The 20087-nt window shown below is 45.7% G+C and overlaps 1 protein-coding gene across 7 annotated transcripts in view; it reads right to left on the minus strand.

Moving 5' to 3' along the window:
* The window catches only part of Tln2 (talin 2), a 406415-nt gene that overhangs the window by 120314 nt on the left and 266014 nt on the right, over window positions 1–20087 (minus strand). For all 7 annotated transcript variants that reach the window (XM_087905346.1, XM_087905349.1, XM_087905348.1 and 4 more), the window contains 8 exons: window positions 17367–17475; window positions 15727–15935; window positions 15110–15208; window positions 8846–9013; window positions 7287–7581; window positions 4715–4881; window positions 2633–2761; window positions 929–1042 (listed from right to left, as the gene is read on the minus strand). In XM_087905346.1, coding sequence (XP_087761472.1) covers window positions 929–1042; window positions 2633–2761; window positions 4715–4881; window positions 7287–7581; window positions 8846–9013; window positions 15110–15208; window positions 15727–15935; window positions 17367–17475 — 1290 coding nt within the window. The remainder of the gene's footprint in view (window positions 1–928; window positions 1043–2632; window positions 2762–4714; window positions 4882–7286; window positions 7582–8845; window positions 9014–15109; window positions 15209–15726; window positions 15936–17366; window positions 17476–20087) is intronic.

The raw sequence follows: 20087 nt of genomic DNA on the forward strand, positions 1-20087 counted from the left end.
GCCTGTGTCCTAAAGATGCTCTTCCCCTAGAACACAGTCAACTCTAAGAGGGGGGCCTCAGAAAAACCAGAGTCAGGAATAGAGAGCTGTAGGCAACTCTCCCCCACAGCACGGCCATTTCTGGAGTAGAACTGAGTCCCTTCGGAAGCACGGCCACTACTGAAGAAGTGGCATTTCCCTCAGGTGACCGCTATTTTTCAGAGGTTTGGAGGAAAAAGTCAGGACAGGTTAACTGTCAGAATACTGGCACAATCAGACATGCCTGTCACCTGTCTCCACTGCCAACACTCTAAGTAAGATGCCCCATCCCGTGTGGGCAATGGCTCTGCTAGATGATGTATCTGGTACCCATCAAAGGTGTCCTGGGAGAGTCAAACCTCTCGGTGGAAACAGAGAATGTTTGTGGTAAGCTGGCCTCAACACATCACCAATGCCCCTGCTCCGGAGAAAGAGAGACAAACGAGCAGCAGGTAATAGAAAGCACCAAAGCATGAGGCCACAGAAGGCAGATGGGACAAAGCAGACCCCAGATGAGGAGAAAGCAGGGAGTCAATGTGCTGTAGTGCGTGGAGACTGGGTTTGACCAGCTTCCCAGAGGGGAAGTAGCTCTGGAAAGCCAAGGGCTCATTTCCATTTCTCTTTCAAAGCTCTGAAATGAACTCATCAATTCTCTTTATTTAATTCAGTCTCTTCAAAATGATGCGAATAAAGGAAAGATAATGCTGGAAGAAAAAGGCCACTCCTTCCAAACACAGACAATCCACTTACTGGACAAAGAACAGGCGTGTATACACCTGGAGCATGGAGCCGCTGCAAACCGGATTAGGAGCCTGGTAGACCTGCCTTAAATGAATTACCAGGGCATGTGGTGGTCTAATGCTATCAGTAACATGCTGCAGACCTGGCCCTCGGCACACAGTGAGCTTACCTTGCAGCTCTGGACCAGTTGCTGCTGGGCTGAGGGGTTCTTGTTGGACACAGCTGCATTCTGGGAGGCTGCAATGGTCTGCGTGGCAGCGGCTGCAGCCTGCTTGGCTGCAACCTGCAGAGGAGAGTGACACAGGTCAGTCCAATATTATACTCGCAAACTCACAGGCCTTGCCTTTCCATGACTGGAGCAGACACTACGTCTTCAAAGTCACCAGTGATCTCAACCTTGTTGCCTTTTACTGCCTGTCTTGGGTTTGCACTCCCGAACGAAGAGGTAAGGACCGGAAGGCATGCAAGCTCACCTCACTTGCTGTTCGTAAGACTGGTTTGATTGGTTACAGGTCTTGTGCTGCGCAGCACAGGGGCCTGTGAGTTCATGCACACAATGGCCCTGTCACACCCGGAAGACACTACTTCACAGCGAACCTCCCTGACCTCTGGCTATTCGATCATTCTACCCTGATGTTCCCCAGCTTTGCAAATGATAAAGCCAGTCAACTCTTCAGCATAGGGCAGGAAGAGGCTCACGAGACCCCACACCTAGTTGAGGAGCCACTGGCAGTAGACGGCCAATGGGGAAAGAAGAGGCACAGCCCATCATAGGTTGCCTAGGCTTTCTGGAGGGAGCCTACACCCATGCACATGTAAGCAACATAATTTGGACTGAGTGAATTATTATTGCTAGAGGAAAGAGGAAGAGGAGGTGCTGGGCGGCTGCCAGAGGCGTGAAGTTAGGAAGGGGATATAGAGAAATGGTCCAGGAGCTGGGGAGAGCAACATGGATGGTTATGATCTAAATACACGTATTTAGTTACGTGTATTTAGTTCATAGCTCACGTATGAAGTTACCACAGAAGAAATGGAAATTTAAAGTACAAAAGACAAGAGACAGTTGCAATGCTGAGATGGATGGCATTGGCAAGCAGCACGAAGTCTTAATGTTCCAGGGAAAGAAAATCTCCCCCATGAAGCCCAGGCGCTTTTTATGTCCATGGAGGTGTCCAGGTCCCTCCTCTCACAGCAGAGGCCTCAGCTCAGACATGTGACACACCCCTCTGAGGTAATTAATCCAGTTCTATCTTTTGTCTACTTCCAATAATGAGGCTGATTTATTCCAGAGCCCAGCAGACTGCCTATGGGGGGGGGGGGGGTTCGCATTAAAGAGCCAGGTCACATGACCTCATCTCTCCCCATTTTAATTTTAACATCCACGGAAAGAAATGTTTTTCTTATATAGCTTGTGCCTATTTTTTTCAACTCTTTAATTAAAAAAAATATTCTGAAAAGAAATAACAAAAAAAGTTTCTTTTTCTTCCCTTCTCAGTCCCACCCTGCTCCCTGGCCCCACTCTAAAATTCTCAACAGGAAGCCTAGGAAAAGTCACTGCCTCCAACAGAACAGGATCTCTGCACGGCTGGTTCGCTGAATATATTCTTTAATGCCAGGAAAAAAGAACCCCAATCTTCCTGCAAAAAGACTTCATTCTATTTCTGAATGTTGAACTCTGAACCTGAGCCTTTGGCAGCTATGAACTAAGGCAATTTTTCAAATTGTGCCAATTCTTTGAAATACCCAAACTATCTAGCGCTGCTAAGCTTGATTCGGCTTTCTTTATATGGGCATCATTTTGGTGATTTGATTTTTTTCCAGGTAACTCTTTGCAGTCACAACTGGTGCCCTAAAAGCCAGCCCCTTGCCTGACCTCCAGTCGGTTGACAATCTTCTTCTTAATAGCGTTCTGTGCAGCGGCATTGGTTGCTACTCGGAGGCCTTCGGCAGCTTCTCTCAGCCTTTGCTGCTGGTCTTCATTCTCTGGGTTGGCTGCAGCCCCCTGCAAAGGTGAGAGAAACAGATATTCCAAGTACCCGGGGCAGTAGGCCACAGCTGCTAAATGCACGCCTTTAATTTCACTTCTAACTAATAACGCATAGCATTTGGAATAGAAAGCCATAAACTTGGATCATAGCTATGGACCACCAGGCTATGTTGCTGGGACCCACAGCCTCTTGAATGTTACATCCCCAGCCCCTACAAACACCACCTTTATAATAAAGGCCAAGCTCCATGGCTATGCAGTTCCAATTGTAAGAAATAACACTGTAAATCAGTCTGGGGTGCCTGCACAAATTATCTTTCAGTTGGTGATTTCAAAAACTCAAGGCTTCAAAGACATTTAAGGCATTATCACAAAATATTACATTAGTATGTATGTTTTCTATTTTTTTAAATTTATCAGCTGAAATTTAAGTAAAAAGAAATATATTTTCTTCTAGTCTGGAGTTTACTTTTACAAATCTTGTAAGATAAAAGGTCCTGGGAATCTAATTCCAGGAGGAAGAACAGCTGTGTGGGCATCATTTACTTAACAAAAACAAAACCATAAACTGTTCCCTGTTTGTTGATTTGAATTACTATTATGCCAAACACTGAAGGTCAATACAAACAAAAAAGAATCAATCTTATTGTAGGAGAAAACAGAATGGTCTTTATTAGAGAAGGGTGGAGGGAGGGACAGACAGACAAAGGATGGAGAACAGTGAGAAGTTTCAGTGTATAGTTGGGATTGACCTCTAACATTCTGTTATGTGGAGGGGAAGCTGTGGCAGAGCACAACCCTACATCCATATGGTAAAGATGTACACAGAGCGAATGTTCAGATGATGGACAGAAGTATATGCTCTTGTGAGTCAATTTCAATTTCTGATTTGAAGAAAGAGGCTCCGATAAATCTCTCCCCATCAGATATCCTAACTGGTATGACAGACCTTGACAGTGCATGTTTTCACATCGCTGCTGGAACATTTCAAGGCAAAAGTAAATATCAAAAATGAAGATTCCACTGGAAAAACAAGGGCTTGAACGGAGCATGTTGGGAGGAGGTGCAGAGGCCACAGGGGTATGCATGTCCTACAAAATGTGTGCTAAAGGCTGTGCAAAAGAAATTGTAAAATTGTGTCCTTAGGGAGTGATCTGGGAGAATGGAGAAAAACAGCTGGCACCCAACTATACTCAAAGAGCAAAGCTGCTGCCCTTAACTGGCAGAAGAGTATAGCACCCATTGTGTAGGTCCACAGCCCCTGTACCATGGTACTTTTGCTGGGCCTGTCCTCAGAATCTTGTCAGGTTTAGTTAGATAAGTAGGACTAATTCAAAAGTCATGACAGGCTGAAGTTAATGCAGGAAGTGGATACTCTTTTATTCTCTTTGAGACAAAATATGATGCTGAAATCTGATCATCCACTTGATGGGATTTAGGATAACCATGGAAACAACCTTTTGGGCACAAGTGCAAAGGAGTTTCTAGACTGAGCTAACTGAGGTGGGAAGACCCATCCTAAGTGTGGGCAGTCCCATTGCACAGGGCTGGGGTCTCAGACTACAAACAGGAAGGCAGCTGAGCACCAGCATTTACCTGCTTCATGACTAGGGATGTGATGTGACCAGCCAACCACCGCTTCTGCCACCCTGAAGGACTGTGTGCTCAAACTGTGAGCCAAAATAAACCCCTCATCCCTTGAGCTACTCCCGACAGGCATTTTTGTCACAGCAATGAGAAAATCACGATGCTGGCAGAAGCAGCCATGCTTTGTTGTCTGTGCTGAGTCAGCACCTCTTTCTCATGTTCAACAACTCTTCTGCTATCCCGAGGGTGCTAAATGTTACAAAGCCACTCAGGTATTCAACAAGCAGAAAGCCACACTCCATCCTTCACCTTTGAAGGTAAGCTTCAAACCCTAACACTCAATAGTGTCTGCATTTCAAGACAAAAGATCAAATGCCCTACCTTTGCGGCTTCCACCATGCGGGCAGTGGAGTCAGCCAGGAGCTTTGCAGCTGCGAGGAGCTTCTTAGAATTCTCCATGTCAATCTCAGCCTCCGCATCTGATCTCATGGCATTAACGAGATCAGACGTGGCCTGGGCCAGTACCCGAGCTTGACGCACCATCTCCCCTAAAGGACAGGACAACAGGTATGGGCTGTTTATTTACCATTCTGTCTAGAATGATCTCAGTGGTCAGGAAGGGTTTTTTTATTGTTATTTGTTTGAAACAGGGTTTCATGTGTCTCAGGTCAGCCTCTGACTCACGATACAGTCAAGGATCACCAAATCCTCTTGTCTCTATCTCCTTAGTGCTGGGATTATAGGCAAACATCACTCTGTCTGGTTTATAAGGTGCTAGAGGCTGAACCCAAGGCTTTCTTATAGCCAGGCAATTTACCAAAATGAGATACACCCACAGTTCCTGGTTTGGAGATTTTATTTGTTTTATTTATTTATTTAGTTTTGTGGGTTTTTTGTTTGTTTGTTTGTTTTGTTTTGTTTTGGAGACAGAGTTTCTCTGAGCAATAGCTCTAGCTGTCCTGGAACTCACTCTGTAGTCCAGGATGGCCTCAAACTCACAGAGATTTGCCTGCCTGCCTCCCAAGTGCCGGGATTACAGGCATGCGCCACCGCCACCCAGGTCCTGGTTTGGAGCCTTTATTTGTTCTGTTTGTCCTCACTGTGCCTGTGACTTTACAAAAGTCTATTTCAACTTTCTTTCAGAAGTGGGAGGTCTAATACGATATAACACTAAAAATGAAACCACTCTAGGGAAAGGACCGGTTCCTCTCCATAGCTTGTCTGAGGGAAGACAAGCTTTCATACATCCAGACATGTGCTAAGATCAGTATGGTGAGGCTGATGGCATTGTGGGACAGAAAAAAAAAAAGATCCAAGTGGGAAAGCTGAAGAAACCACAGTGGGAAAAGCACTGTGGGTGGTGAACAGGGACAGGACCACAAACACTTTGGCAGATGTGCCATGAGCTAGAGAAGATGCTAGAAACAGGAGGAAGTGGAAAGATGGGACTCTGCTACCTCTGCAACCTTTTTGTTTTTTTTAAGGTGAGGGTTTACGTAAAATAACAAGCCAAAAATGAGTAGAATAGCAGCAGAAAATCCAATTGTACACAGCATTTCTGGTTAGCTAGTAGCTTAAGAGGCATATAAAAGAGCACAAGATAATTTTCTCAATAACTACCAAACACTTGCCAGGCCTGTGGCACATACCTGGAATCCCAGTACATCACCGGCCGACAGAGTATCACAAGCACAAGGCTGGTAGCCCTGACTACAGAAGAGAGTCAGTCTGTAAAAACTAGCCAAACAAAAGGACCACCTCCCAGAACTTGTTATAAAGCATGGCTGTACACCGCAAAGAAGAAGCGGACCTCGTACAGTAGGGCTGCAAATCCTTTTTAGAGAGAAATTTCATTAAGAAGTTTAAACTTCAAAATTCATGTATCAGTTGGCTGGGCACTTCCAGTACACATAAAACTCTGAAGGCGAGTGAAGATACATTTTTAAGAAGGCTCCAAGTAGAAACATTTTTGTAAAGGCAAAACAAACTTGGAAACTAAATGTCTATTAACAGATGAGCAGTCAAAGGCCAGAGGCTAAGCTCAGTGCCCAGCACACAGCCAGAACTCTCCCTGGGTTTGATTCCTAGCACTGAGAAAAAAGGAAATTGGTTAAGCATATGATACCTCCAAAATGGGATGTTATCCTGTCATTTAAAAACAAACAAACAAACAAAAAATCCGAATGTATAGGTATGCATGGAAAAGTTCATAGTATATATAACACAATGATATTTATTTAATCTGTGAAGGGGCCTCCGTCTGTCTCTGTATCTACAACATTTAAATGTAGGGTACTCTAGGATGGGAATGCTAACTTGTCTTCTATAGCATCCATTTTACCATAAATTGGTACAAAGATCAAGAGGTCAGTTCTGGGAATTGAGAGGGCACAGTGACCGGATGAATTCAGAGCAGTTTGCTTTTCAGTAGGCTGGAAAGGTATATTGCATATATAGCTTTAATTTATAGCATGAGTATATCACAGTATAATAAATGTCCCACTCTACACCTCCCCAGGAAATGCTAACATGGAGTGTGGTCTAGGCCACTCCTTCAATCCCATCTGCTGTCCCTCCTGGTTTTCTACAGTGACCTTGCCCCCCACACTTCTAGTAGATCTCTACATAAATATCTTCATCCCAAGCTTTGTTCCTGATTCCTTGGGTGGCTGCTCTGACTTTACCAACTATATCCGGCAAATGGAATAAAAGAACTTATTAATAATATAAATTCAAATAATGAAATTCTGATGAGGTTTTTAACTGTGGCCCTGAAAGAGGTTGGCAGGACTCCCGGATCTTTCCCTGTGCCTCAGTGAGGAAGTTTTGGGCTAAGGAAGATACTCTATTTGCTCTTGCTGGCTACTCTAGAAGCCTTCACCTAGAAAGTGACTGTCACCATGAGGAAAACCCACACCTAACCAATCCCTCCTCCACCAAATCAGTGCCTCACCAGCATCACCCATGGAACTGAAGATGCTCTCGGTGACACACATGATGGTGTCGGTGGCCTGGTCATAGCGGCCAATGGGCTCGCCACGGCTGGCGAACTGCCGCACGTGCTGCAGGAGGTCGTGCAGGGCCTGGCTGACCACGCTGGCTGCCGCGCTGACCTGCTTCAGAAGTTCACTGTCGCCCGTGGCCGCCTGGCAGGTACGGACACAGTTTTCCACAGACCGGTCCACCAGCTTCCCAGCCTCAATCAGCTGCTCCTGGCACACAGGAGAGCTGATGGTGGGGCTCACGACCTGGAAAGATACAGAAGAGCTTGCTGCAGTGGATGTTCCTGGTGCCCCAGGATGCCCAGCGTCTCCCTCAGGTCCCTTTGATCTTTACTTAGCATACATACCAAGGTGTTAACCACCACACTCTTATACTTTCTTTGTGATTTGAGAAATCCTGCTAATTAGCCATGTGTGGCAGTCCTCAATACCCCGTACTTAAACAAGGACAAAGTCTTGATACTTACCACACTTATATGCTTTTCCTCTTAGGATACCCTGAGTGACTCTTCTAGGCTGAGAGAAGGCAACTAACTACCTAAAAGAATTGCATGCATTTTCCAGAGGCCATCTGAAACTCTGCCTGTTCTTTCTTAAAGGCTAGGGAAAGTCTGTCAGTTCTCTGTGGACTCCAGGGCTAACAGGAGCATCACTAAGGATGCCTGTGAAGGCTCCAAATCCTATCCTAGGTGGGAAAAGACACTGTCAATCACAGATCTACACAGCAGGAAATGGAAAGACCAGAAGCAGAAGCCCCCATCCTTGGAGTAGCAGGCATGCACAATGGAGTGGAAGGGCCCCTCGAGTCAGGGCAGGTCTGAGTCATAACCACAATTCTGCTGTTTATTTCCATGACCGAAGGCCCCTCATTAACACTGAGTCACCCCCAGGTTCTTCATCAGTAAATGAAGGCTAATAATGGTGCTCAATGCGCAGGACTGCTGGGCAAACCCAATCATGTGATTCTGATACAATGAACACACCGTGGAGCCATTCACAGGAAGGATGACTAGGCCTCCCCAGGAAGCTGTGGGTTCAGTATGAACCCCTGGGCCACCCATCGCAAAGCCTCTTTTATGCACTGGAAATAAGAAGCACTGAGAGGCCGAAAGGGAGATGTAGCAATTTGCATCTAACAATAGAGAAGCCAACAATAAAAAAACAAAAATTAGACAGCTTGTACTAAAATCCTGTCGTGTCTGGCTGGGTGCGGTGGTGTACAACTTTGATTCTAGCACTTCAGAGGTAGAAGCAGATGGATCTCTGTGAGTTCAAGGCCGGCTGGTCTCCATAGATAGTTCCAGGAGAACCAAACTACATACTGAGAACCGTGTCTCCCAACCACTCCTGCAAAAAACCAAAAAAACGTCCCAAATCTAAACAAACAATTCTATCATGTCCCCGCAAAGCAGCCATGGGGAGGAAGCTCCAAACCTCAGGCTACCTAGTGACAGGTGACAGGTGAGAATATATGACACTGTAGGAAGGGCTGGCATGCCAGCCGGTTTACCTTGGCACATGCCACAAGCTGGGAGGTGGAGAGAGCACACTGGGTGGCTGCAGCGATCACTCGGTTCTGTAGGACGGTGTCTTCGGCCACCTGGGCCACATTCTTCGCCTTGAGGACCAACATGGCAGCGGCATTGGCAACAGCTTTAGCCAGACTCATTAAAACATCCTAGGTAAAGGGGACCAAAGCGACTCATTTACTTCTTGTTTTTTTATTTTTTATTTTTTAAATCACCTTCCAAACACTAAAACTGTGTGGAATGCACCCAGACTTTCTATTAAAACCCCACTTGGCTTTTATAGTATTTCATCACCTCAAATTTCTTCCCTTTATTATTTGAAATGCCAGCTCATCCTTATAAGAAATGAGGGGAAAAACTTGCATACTAATAACAAAATATGTTCCTATAGACAATGAGTAGCACAGGTTTCCATATAAGACAGGTGAGGGGCTGCGGAGATGGCCCAGCCATCAACGCACAAGCACCAGGACCTGAGGATTCCCCAGTGCACATGTAGAAAGCCGCAGGCCAAGCGCACATGCGTGAGATGTGCTGTCGGCCCAGAGACAGGGAGATCCCTGGAGCTCACTCGTCAGCCAGCCTACCCTCATCAGTGAACTTCTGATCCGGAGACAGATTAGACCGTCTCAAAAGGATGGTGGAGAGTGAGTGACTGAGGGAGACATGTAACATCAAACTCTGGCACTCACATGCACGCATATGTGCACGCCTACCAAACAGACACATATACACACATATGAGCACATATATAGATCCCCAAAATACGCACACAAATTTAAACATGAAAGGAGTCAGACTGAAGAGGAAGGGCGTAACTGCCGATTCATGTTCATGTTCTCCCGCTGATTCTTGACTCTCGTATGTGTGATGAATGTGTGGTGTCAGGAGAAACAAATACATATTCAGATACCACCACTACCACCTGCAGTAGGTAGGCATTAAATCACGGCCTCCAAACCGTCATGTCCCAGCGTAAGTTGAAAACTTATCTTTCGGACGTCTTGCTTGTTACGACCCGAAAGTCAGCTGCTTTTCTGCCTCCAGAAAGCAACATATGACACACAGAGACAAATTGATGGCACCAACTCCTAAGCTGGAGAGCCGAAGACTGCTCTGAACATAACTTATTCTCAGTGTTCGGAACCTTCTGCACAGGGATTGGATTATGCAAGTAGAAGAGAACTTGCATAAATAAACTAGTGGCAAGATGATGGGGATCAGGAGGTATGCCTCAGTTAGCAGACAGCGTGCCTAGCAGAGGTGAAGCCCTGGGTGTCATGCCTTTCCAGCTATGGTGGTGCCTTCCTGTACTTTCAGAATTTGGGAGGCAGAGCAGGGGACCTGCGGTTCAAGGTCGTCTTGGGCTAATCTAATTGGTAGACCAGCTGAGACTACATAAAACCCTATCTCAAAACAGCAACAACCTTCTCTAAGAAGGGCGCGAGGGCTGCTGGGAACTCAAAGTTCAGTTTATGAAACGCGTTCGCCTGCAGGAGGGAGAATCCTTTGATTACAATCGCCAGATCTGTCACCCGTCTGTCTGACCTGAACGAGAACCACTTCTCCATTTAATTTACTTCAGTGCTGCAAATATTGAAAGCAGCTTATTTGATATAGAAATACCTTCCCTAGCACCCAAGCTATTGTTACTTTGAGCAAGCATGTCAAGGCGTTTCTCCAGAGGAAATGTGGTCAGAAGTCTTTAGTTATTCATCAACATATATATAAAAGCACATTTGGTTCTAAACATCAAGGACACCCACAGGGTCTTTACAATGAGAGATTTTATGAGAAAATATATTAGAAATGGTGTCCAGCCTGAACAGTTTATACTGGTGACAAATACATGTCATCCAAGCAATTCTAAAAAATAGCAAGTAGCCTAAAGAAACTGATTTTGGGGGTTGGAGAGATGGCTCGCTAGGGAAAAGACACTGGCTGATATAACCGATGGCCAGAGTTTGGTCATTGGGAACCCCACGATTAAAGGAGACTCTTTAAGTTGTCTCTGACCTTCACATGTACGCAACGGTAAAGTGGTAAGCATGCACACAAACACACACAAGTATATACACATACATGTGCACACACACAAATGTAATAAAATGGAAAAAAAGAAGTTGATTTTAAAACGGACAAAAATAAAGTGGCCTTAAATGAGCCATTTCCTGTGCCCTTTCCTGGGTCTGTGGCAGTGTCTGTGTGTACAAGAAGAGGCCCACGACACTTTCAGGAGTCAAGGGGCACTTAACTGCTGCATGGCCCTCAAGAATTGTTCCCAGTATGCCTCCCCTTCCCACCCCCCACCCATCTTGGACATCTGTCTCTGAATTCAGGTTAAACGCAATTTGGATGTCACAAATTACTAACAAGACTTTAAAGCCTAACTTTCTGAAGCCAACCAGAGCATTATTTCATGTGATACGAATCCTTCTGCTTGCCCAGGGACCAAGACAGGGTCACCCACGACCACAATTGTCACAAAGGACTTTGTTTGAGTCATTTAAAGAAATTCTGTTTCTTCCAAAACAAATAGGAAAAGAATGGGATCCTGCAGTTAGAGCTGCTGACCAGGTCTTTGTCAAACTTTTCAATAAGTCCACTATTGTGTAGCGTGTGTGAAATAAATCCTTGTCAGCTCTGGGAACATACAGTACATTGAGAACACAGGGAAGGCTCCACCCTGGAACTCAAGACACAGAAAATCAGAGTGGACAGACACCCATTGCCAGCGGACCGATGACTGCAGGAGGCTGGGAGCTCATCTCACCACGCTGATCCTCCTCTGAAGACCCCACTCTCTGGACCATTCCACCATGTCCCTGACCTGCCTCCCAGGAGGCGGAGTCTGAATCTGAACACTGCAGACAATCCATCAAAGGGACAGAGGATGCAAAGCTTCAGAAAACTGTCAGAGCAAGTGGCATGCCTGACGGGAATCGACAGCATGTCCTCCACCGCCCTCGACACAGGACAAAGTATCGTTTTTTTGGGTGTGCAGTTCAGGTGCCAATCCTCAGGAGCTGTCTACCTTGTTTTCTGTTTGTTTGTTTGTTCTGAGATAGGGTCTCTCACTGACTATAGGCTTGCCAATTCGGCTAGGCTGGCTGGCCAGTGAGTCCCAGGGGATCTTCCCGTCTTTGTCTTCCCAGTGCTGACATTACAAATACATACTACTGAGAATGGAGGATTTAACTGGGGGCTTCATGCTTTCACAGCAAGTACATTACCGCCCGAACTATCTCCCCGGTCCCCAGAAAGCAATACTTTAGAGGAAAGTAAATTGAGTGCTTAAAGATAATGAAGCCTAGCAAGCCAGCAGCGGAATCTAATAGAGACCGAATTCCTGAGAGTTATCTGCCTAGGAGAATTACCTGTACCAATACAAAATGTGAGGCCAGCACAAAGACAGTATGGAGATCTGAAAGGGAATCGGGATGGGGGGAAGAGTAGGTGTCAGTGGGGTTTATCTATTATGCGATCTGCGGTGAATTCTGCACATAGTAAGGAGGCTTCTAGAAATCTCAGCGTAGGAATGATGTCAAGGAAGCTATTACTGGGACCCAGTCTCTACTGTGTACTGAACATCTTACTGCACCTCAGGACATGAATGGGTCCTGGGGTCCCAGAACCACAAGTGCAGGGACAGGAAGGTGACATAGGCACTACTAGAGATGAAGGTGTAAGTTTCTCTTCGCACATACAATCATGATTTAGTTCACGTGACACACCCTGCCCCAGTAACACTAGAGAAAATGGTATCCTGGATAGTTTTATGTCAGCTTAACACAAGCTACAGTCATCAGAAAGGAGGGAATCCTGACTGAGAAAATGCCTCCATAAGGTCCAGCTATAAGGCATTTCCTTAATTAAAGACTGATGGGGGAGAGCCCAGTCCATGGTGGGTGGTGCTATCCCGGGGCTGGCAGTCTTGGGTTCTATTAGAAAGCAGACTGAGTAAGCTGTGGTGAGCAAGCCAGGAAGCAGCACCTATCCATGGCCTCTGCATCAGCTCTTGTTTCCAGGTTCCTGCCCTGTTTGAGCTCCTGTCCTAGCTTCCTTCAGTGATGGACTGCAATGTGGAAGTGTAAGCCAAACAAACCCCTTCCTCCCCAAGTTCCTTTGGTCATGGTGTCTCATCATAGCAACAGTAACCGTAACTAAGACAAGTGACAGGTGGCCACCCATGAGGTAAAAAGTCAGAATGCCAGAGAAAGCTAAGTGAGGGGAAGCTGCTTGATCTCTTTCTAGAAAATATTATGATGTCAGTGACCAATGAAGAGGTGGTCAAAGGGGATGTAGCAAAAAAATGCATCCTCTTGCATTGTAGGAAGGATGTATTTAAGGTGTCAAGTGGTTGATAAAAAGATTTTTTTTTTTTCCAGGCGGGAGCAATGGATCAGTAGTTAAGATCATTGGCTGCCCTTCCAGAGGTCCTGAGTTCAATTCCCAGCAACCGGATAGTAGCTTGTAACGGTCTATAATGGGATCTGATGCCCTCTTCTGGAGTACAGATGTCCATGAAGACAGAGCATTTATATACATACATAAATAAATCTTTAAAGAAAAAAGGGATGTCATTTTTCTGAATTTGGTGGTTAGTGTCAGTTTTTCTATATTTGAAATTTTGAGATTTCTGATTTCTAAATCAGTGTTTCACATATGATATGTGATTATGATAATTTAGACAACAGTGATTAAAAAGCCCAGGGTCGAGGATATAGAGTACCTGCTTAGCATGCATGAAGTCTTGTGTTCTATTCCCAGAACCACATAAGCAAGTCATGAAGGAGCATGCCTGTAATCATAGCAGGTTGATGACAGCAGGAAGACCAGAATTTCAAAGTCATTCTCAGATGCGTAGTGAACCTGAAGCCAGCTTAGGCTACCTCAGACCATATGGCCAAAAGTGAAATAAAGGGAGTGAAAGACAGCTAAGTGGTTAGGAGTGCTTGCTGCTGTTGCAGAGGACCCGAGTTCAGTCACATATTCTGGGTGGCTCAAAACTGACTGCATCTTTACCTCCAGGGGCTCTGACACCTCCTTCTGTCCCCTTGAGGGTACCCTCATGCACATGTACACTGAGGCACACATTCACATAAATAAAAATAAGCTAAATAAAAAGTAAAATGTAAAGGCCAGTGAAATTCAATCGAATTATCACACAATGAATCTGCTAGATTTAGATTAAGCATATTCTTTAGAAAGCATAGCTTAGAAACTAAATATTCTAATTGGGATGGACTTATGGATTACTTGCAAAATCAGAGACATTTAAAGAGGAATAAGAGGCCCTGGCCCCCGAGTATATGGCACAGAGCTCACCCTGGCCTACGACCTGTCTTAGTCCTCAACACGTTGACGGTGGGTCAGGGGGAGGCAGACAGGCCGAGACTGTGTCTGAGCTTCAAGGTTGTGAAGCTGGCAGTGAATCAAGCCAGCTGCAGACAGTAGCAACAGCTGCTCAGCAGAGGGCAAGCAGGGTAAGACTCTAGCACTGAGGAGTCCGGGTCACAAAAATGATTTCTCAGTGGGGTGCTGCACACGACAGTGTCCCTGCATAGCCAGTTTTTAGCTCAGTCATTGAGTGCTTGTTGGGTTAGGCCGAGTTAAACACCCAGATTCTACTTTTAAAAATATGATAATTTAGAAACATGCTTTTGAAAAGCAAAGGCCAGAGATGGAACTACAGCTCAGAGGGCATGGAGGGGCATGTAGTGCCGGGGAGGCTGAGAGAGGCTGATGTCTGGGGCTTGACAGCTTGACAGCGTGGCTGAATCAACAGTTCCCAAGTCCCAGCGAGAAACTTTATCTCAAAACCAAAAAAAAGAAGGTGAACAGCATCCTGAGAGACGCTATCAGAGGCTGACCTTCGACCTCCACACATATGTGCACATACATGCAAGAACACCAACATCCCCACACAGAATAAAAACAACATTGATGACACAAAGAATGAGGCCATTAGAAACTCAGCAAAACAAGACTTGCTGAGAATGGTCAGTATAGAGGCTGGGTAGCCAAGAGAAAGGGATTCACGATTGCCTTATCCACTGTTTTGTTCATAAAATGTTCAAGAAACTGATGAACAACTAAAAGACCTCACTACTCAAATGACCTCCTTTGATTTTACTCTCAACAGCCCCAGGAAGTCAGGGCTTGCATCCCAATTCATCCTCCCTGAAAGGCCAGACTCATCACTCAGACTCCTTTCCAAGACTGGGAAGTCGCAGACATCTTACTTGGAATCGCTCATCTGTCTCGTTCTCTCCGATCTGTCTCAGGAGATCACCACTGGCTTGGCCGATGCTCCCAGCAGCAGTCAAAACAGTCTGTCGAGGCTACAAACAGATAACATGATTTGGTTGGGAAGAAAATGAAGTTTCTTCCCAAGTCTCACCACACATCAGTATAGCGAGGAATCACACAGATCAGTTCCTCCCACACGCAAATGAAGATAGGAGAGAAAAAGAATTCTGGTGAGACTGATGCAAGAAAATGCTCATCAACCAATAACAGGCAGATAGAGGAGCTGGAAATTTCCAGGGACTCGGTCTTGCACAATAAGATCAGTGCTCGTATGTGCAGAAATCCAGTTGCAAAGCTGTATGTATGCCTTCTGTGTTCTAGTCAAGGGGCTTGAGTAACTAGCTGCGTCTAATCTTCCCTTGTTGGGAAAACTTCCTACTAGGAGCACAACCCTCCCCAGAGGTTGAGCCATACAACTTGACTCGGTTCACTAACTCTCAGTACCACCCTGAAAGAGGACAGCAGAAGTCTGTCGGGAAGCCAGAGCTCCACAGACCTGAAGGGATGCAGGTATATCATCTGAAGGTGACTATGGGTCCTTAGGGCTCACCTCTCCAGAAGTAGGCTGCACAGCCTTCAGCAAATCAGACACGGCCCCAGCGAGGGTCCTGGCCGCTCTGAGAAGGTCTTCTCCACTGCCCACATCATCATCCATGAGGGCCGCCAGCAGCTTTACACCCTTGGACATTTCGGTCAGGTTGGAAGAGATTGTCGTGATTGCACAGCCCACAGCCGTGTAGTCAGTGTCAGCGGGGTCACCTGAGGCAGAAAAGGACCAAGACCAAAGGGGAATGGTGATGGATGAGGAGAGCCTCGCTTGGCGGGAGGTAAGGGAGTCTGATGAGATTTCCTCAGTACTCCCACTGGCAAGAACTCAAGTCCCACCATCCTGCAGGTATCCAATACAAAACTCTGAGGTGTTCAGTGAATTGGACATCACCCTGACTCCAAGTGGCTTCAATAGGAATAAGGTCTTCTCACCTGGAGGCTTCACATACTGAGACAGTGAACAAGGTTCCTGTAAACTTCCAAAGCTAAGGGTCTTGAATTTGAGAGGGGGTAGTAGAAAGAGTTAGAGTGGCTGGGTAGGGATGTGGAAATGATAAAAATACATTGTGCTCTGTTATGAAATATATATACACACACATATAATTTCAAAGTAGGGGCTAGCGAGACAGCTCAGCAGGTAAGATGCTTGCCAAGGCTGATGACCCCTATTGGTTCTTCACAACCTGAACGGTGGAAGGAGAGATCTAACGCCTGAAGGCTGTCCACTGCTCTCCACGTGCGCTCTGTGGCACACGTGTGTAACCCTACCCACGCTGATGAGCAAATGTAACTAAAAATTAAAAAGCAGACTAGGGCAACAGCTCAGTCAGCAAAGCATTTTCCTTGTAGATCTACATTTTTTAAAAAAAGAAGAAGAAAAGAAAGAAAGCTAGCCATGATGTCATAAACTTGTCATCCTAATGCTGGGGAAATGGAGGCAGGTGGAACCCTGGGCCCAATGGAGAGTTAGCCCGGACCTACTTACAGAGGTTCAGGCCAATGAGAAACCCATCTCAACAAAAAGAACTGTGCTTGAGGAGGGACAGCTGAAGTTGTCCTATGACTTCCACAAATGCATGCAACACATACACACACATGCGGATGCACATATGTATTCTCTCTCTCTCTCACTCCTCAAATTCCAGTGCATGAATTAGCATCCCATGATCCCAGCTCAGGGGTCGCTCTATTCCTGAAACATTGATACACTGCAGAGGGAAGTCTAGGTATTTCCTGGCTCTCACCAGACGGTGTGAGGGTGGGAGTCAGGCTACCCCAGAAGAGACAACTACTGGATAAGACAGGCAAAGGATAGATGCTTGCCATGTCCAGACCCTTTCTAGATTCTAAACTCTCCATAGGATAAACCGGCCTCAAAGACTTTGAAATATGTCCACACACTGATGGACAACGGACACCAAGTGAGCGCTTTTTAATGATACACGATATCCACAAGAAGGAATGCAATGCTCCTTACATTTATTTCTCTTGGATCATTTGGAGCAAATGCTTAACCAGGCCAGATGTCTAAAAATAGACTGTCTTCTTACAGTATAGCAATCTGTTGCTGCAGAGAAAGAGTGAATATGCACCCAAACATGCATGGGCACACACAACAGTGCAAACCACCCAGGGACTTACCAGCCGTGAGGTTGACAACTGAAGCTGTCCCAGCTGTGATGGCATCGACTTGAGAGTGGATTTCATGTTTGGATTCATCCACTTTGTTCTGAACCCATACCCTAGATGCCTGTAAAACCAGACAATGGAATGACATAATCGTAGCACTGATTTGCCCAGGAGACCAGAGAAGTTGAGCCATAGAATGAGACCAGAATTTGGCTGCACTCTCCTGCCTGCGCCAGCAGTGAACAAGCCCACGTCACCTTAAACCATATCCTGAACAGGTTTCCCATGTGTCCAGGGATTCTAAAGGTCTATAAATTCTCTCTAACTTATTCTGCAATGTAAAAAAAATGTTTACAACTTCTAGGAAAAGTAAATTGGGATGGCTATATCTGGGTGAAAACAACTGCAAAGGAGTCAAAGATCATGTACAACACTTCCTCCAAGACCCAGGGAACATCACAGAAGAAGGGAAGAAGAAAATGTGAAAGCTGGAGAGAAGAGTACTGTGGTGGTTTGAATGAGCATGGCCCACATAGGTCCCCAGTTGGTAGAACTGTTTGGAAAGAATTAGGAGATGTGACCTTGTTGGAGGAGGTATTTCACTGGGGGCAGGTTTGGAGGTTTCAGAAAACTAAAACAAGCCCCTCTCTGCCTCTTACTTGAAGATCAAGATGGAGATTTTAGCTGTTCCTTGCACCATGCCTTCATTCCAACATCACGGACTCCGACCCTCTGAAACCATCAACCTATTTAAATGCTTTCTTTTCTAAGGGTCTTTGCCATGGTGTCACAGCAATAGAGAGGTAAGACAGGTAGAGTGCTGCACACGCAGGGCTCTGGGCATGACACGGCCATGACCCTCTTGGGTACAAGCTGGGTACCACAGGGAGGCTGGAGAGACTCTTTAGGCATTGCTCCACACTGAGGATTGTCAGGCACTTAAGGGTTGCTGGGAGAAGGAGAGACATTCTCTTTAGTGGTGTTGCTATCACTACGTAGCATATGTTCCCATATATAAGCCCTCACCCATGCTCCTAGGAGTAACCCTAATTAAACTCACTGGCTCATACAAAAAGAACAATGACAACAATAAACAAGATGAATGAGGAATGAATAGGCTCAATAGGAGTGGGAGAAGAATAAGAGAGGGAAATGGGGTAAATATGATTAAAGAATAATATATATATATATATATGTGTGTGTATGAAAATTTCACAATGAAACCCATTATTATATGGATTTGGGATATGTTAATGCCTCACACTAACTCTGTATGTGCATTAACACTAACACTTGGTGGTAATCTTCTCTTTGCTTTTGGAGGCAACTGAGTTAGAACTTGCGCATGTCAGCTCACAAGGGTTCTTGATCAACATGGAAGTTTTTTCTATTGGCACAACATCAACTATCATGAAGAAAATCAAGTATCAGGGCCATGTGCAGCGGCATTTTCCCCAGTTTGCTTGGGAAGCTTCTGCTCTATCAGGTGGCAGGACAATGGCAAATCACACCCAAGTCCAGGGCTTTTCCTTTTTCCTACTACAGAGGCTCAAAAGGCATTCCTAGCTCTTATATTTTGTTTCAAGCAAGCAGGTGTGTCCAACCTGAAGACTGTGGGTTTCAAGCAGCTGATGATAGCTATGAATGGAGCCCAATACAAAAAGGTAAATTTACTTAAAACATTGTGAGATTTATTGGTATTGTTTTGTAACTTCACTTACATCAAAAGTTTGGATTATGTCTGCTCTATTTTCTAGCATTTCAGGGCTCACTTACCAAATGACGATTTATAATGATAATGATGACCCTGCAAGTAAGGCATTGATCTAGGTTCAGGGGAATCACATATTATCTTAGCATATTCTAATTCTTCAAAAGCTGGTGAATTGGGACAGTCACCTCCACATATTTTAAGGCTCTGTCTCCCAACTGTTCTGGATAGGAAAGGCCATTATTTATTTCCACTCTAGTTCCCTGAGTAAAATGCAAAAGGAATTTCAGGACTTGAGAGAAATGGCATAGAGGGCAGTAGCAACCTCCACACACACCAGCATAGAGACGGAAAACAGCATTCAGGGACAACTTTGAAAAAGTGATCCCACTAGACAGGATGAGGATGCAGAAAGCGTCTCAGTGCTGGCTCCGGCAAAGCCATCAGTTTATCCTACGGCAGTGGTTTCTCCCCATGACTGCCCATCAGAAGAGGAAGTCAAACAAACCAACCAAACCCGCTCTGTTGCCCAGGCCTGCGCACTGCGACACTGACTTGGATAACCTGAGATTTCTTTGTGATGGGGTGCAGAGAAAGGAGAGGAGGGAGAAGAAGAAGAAGGTGGCAGGGAGCAAGCTTGCTGGGCAGTGCTTTTCAAAGTTTAGCATGGCAACCAATCCCAGGGACAGCAGGCTAACAGGCACAGTGACAGAGGGGGCGGAGGGGCCCGTGATTTCTGCTTCTCTCCTAAGAACCTGGGTGATAGCAACACTGCTGTCCTTCAGACTGCACCTTCAAGTGTGAGGCCTTAGCTGGTTTCTATGCAGCAGCCACCAGAAGGCCTCATTGCTCATCAGCTCACCCTGCTGCAAGGCTCAGCAGTGTGACAGCCAAGCCACGGCTCGACCAAACACTGTACTTAGCCAGTATCCCCGGGAATGTGTTGGAAACACACATTTGTAGGCCCCACCCCATACCCACTAGATCAAAACCACATGCTAAGAGCAGACCATAAGCGAAGA

This window comes from Myodes glareolus, chromosome 4, assembly GCF_982192425.1.
Source record: "Myodes glareolus chromosome 4, mMyoGla1.1, whole genome shotgun sequence".
Lineage (NCBI taxonomy): Eukaryota > Metazoa > Chordata > Mammalia > Rodentia > Cricetidae > Myodes > Myodes glareolus.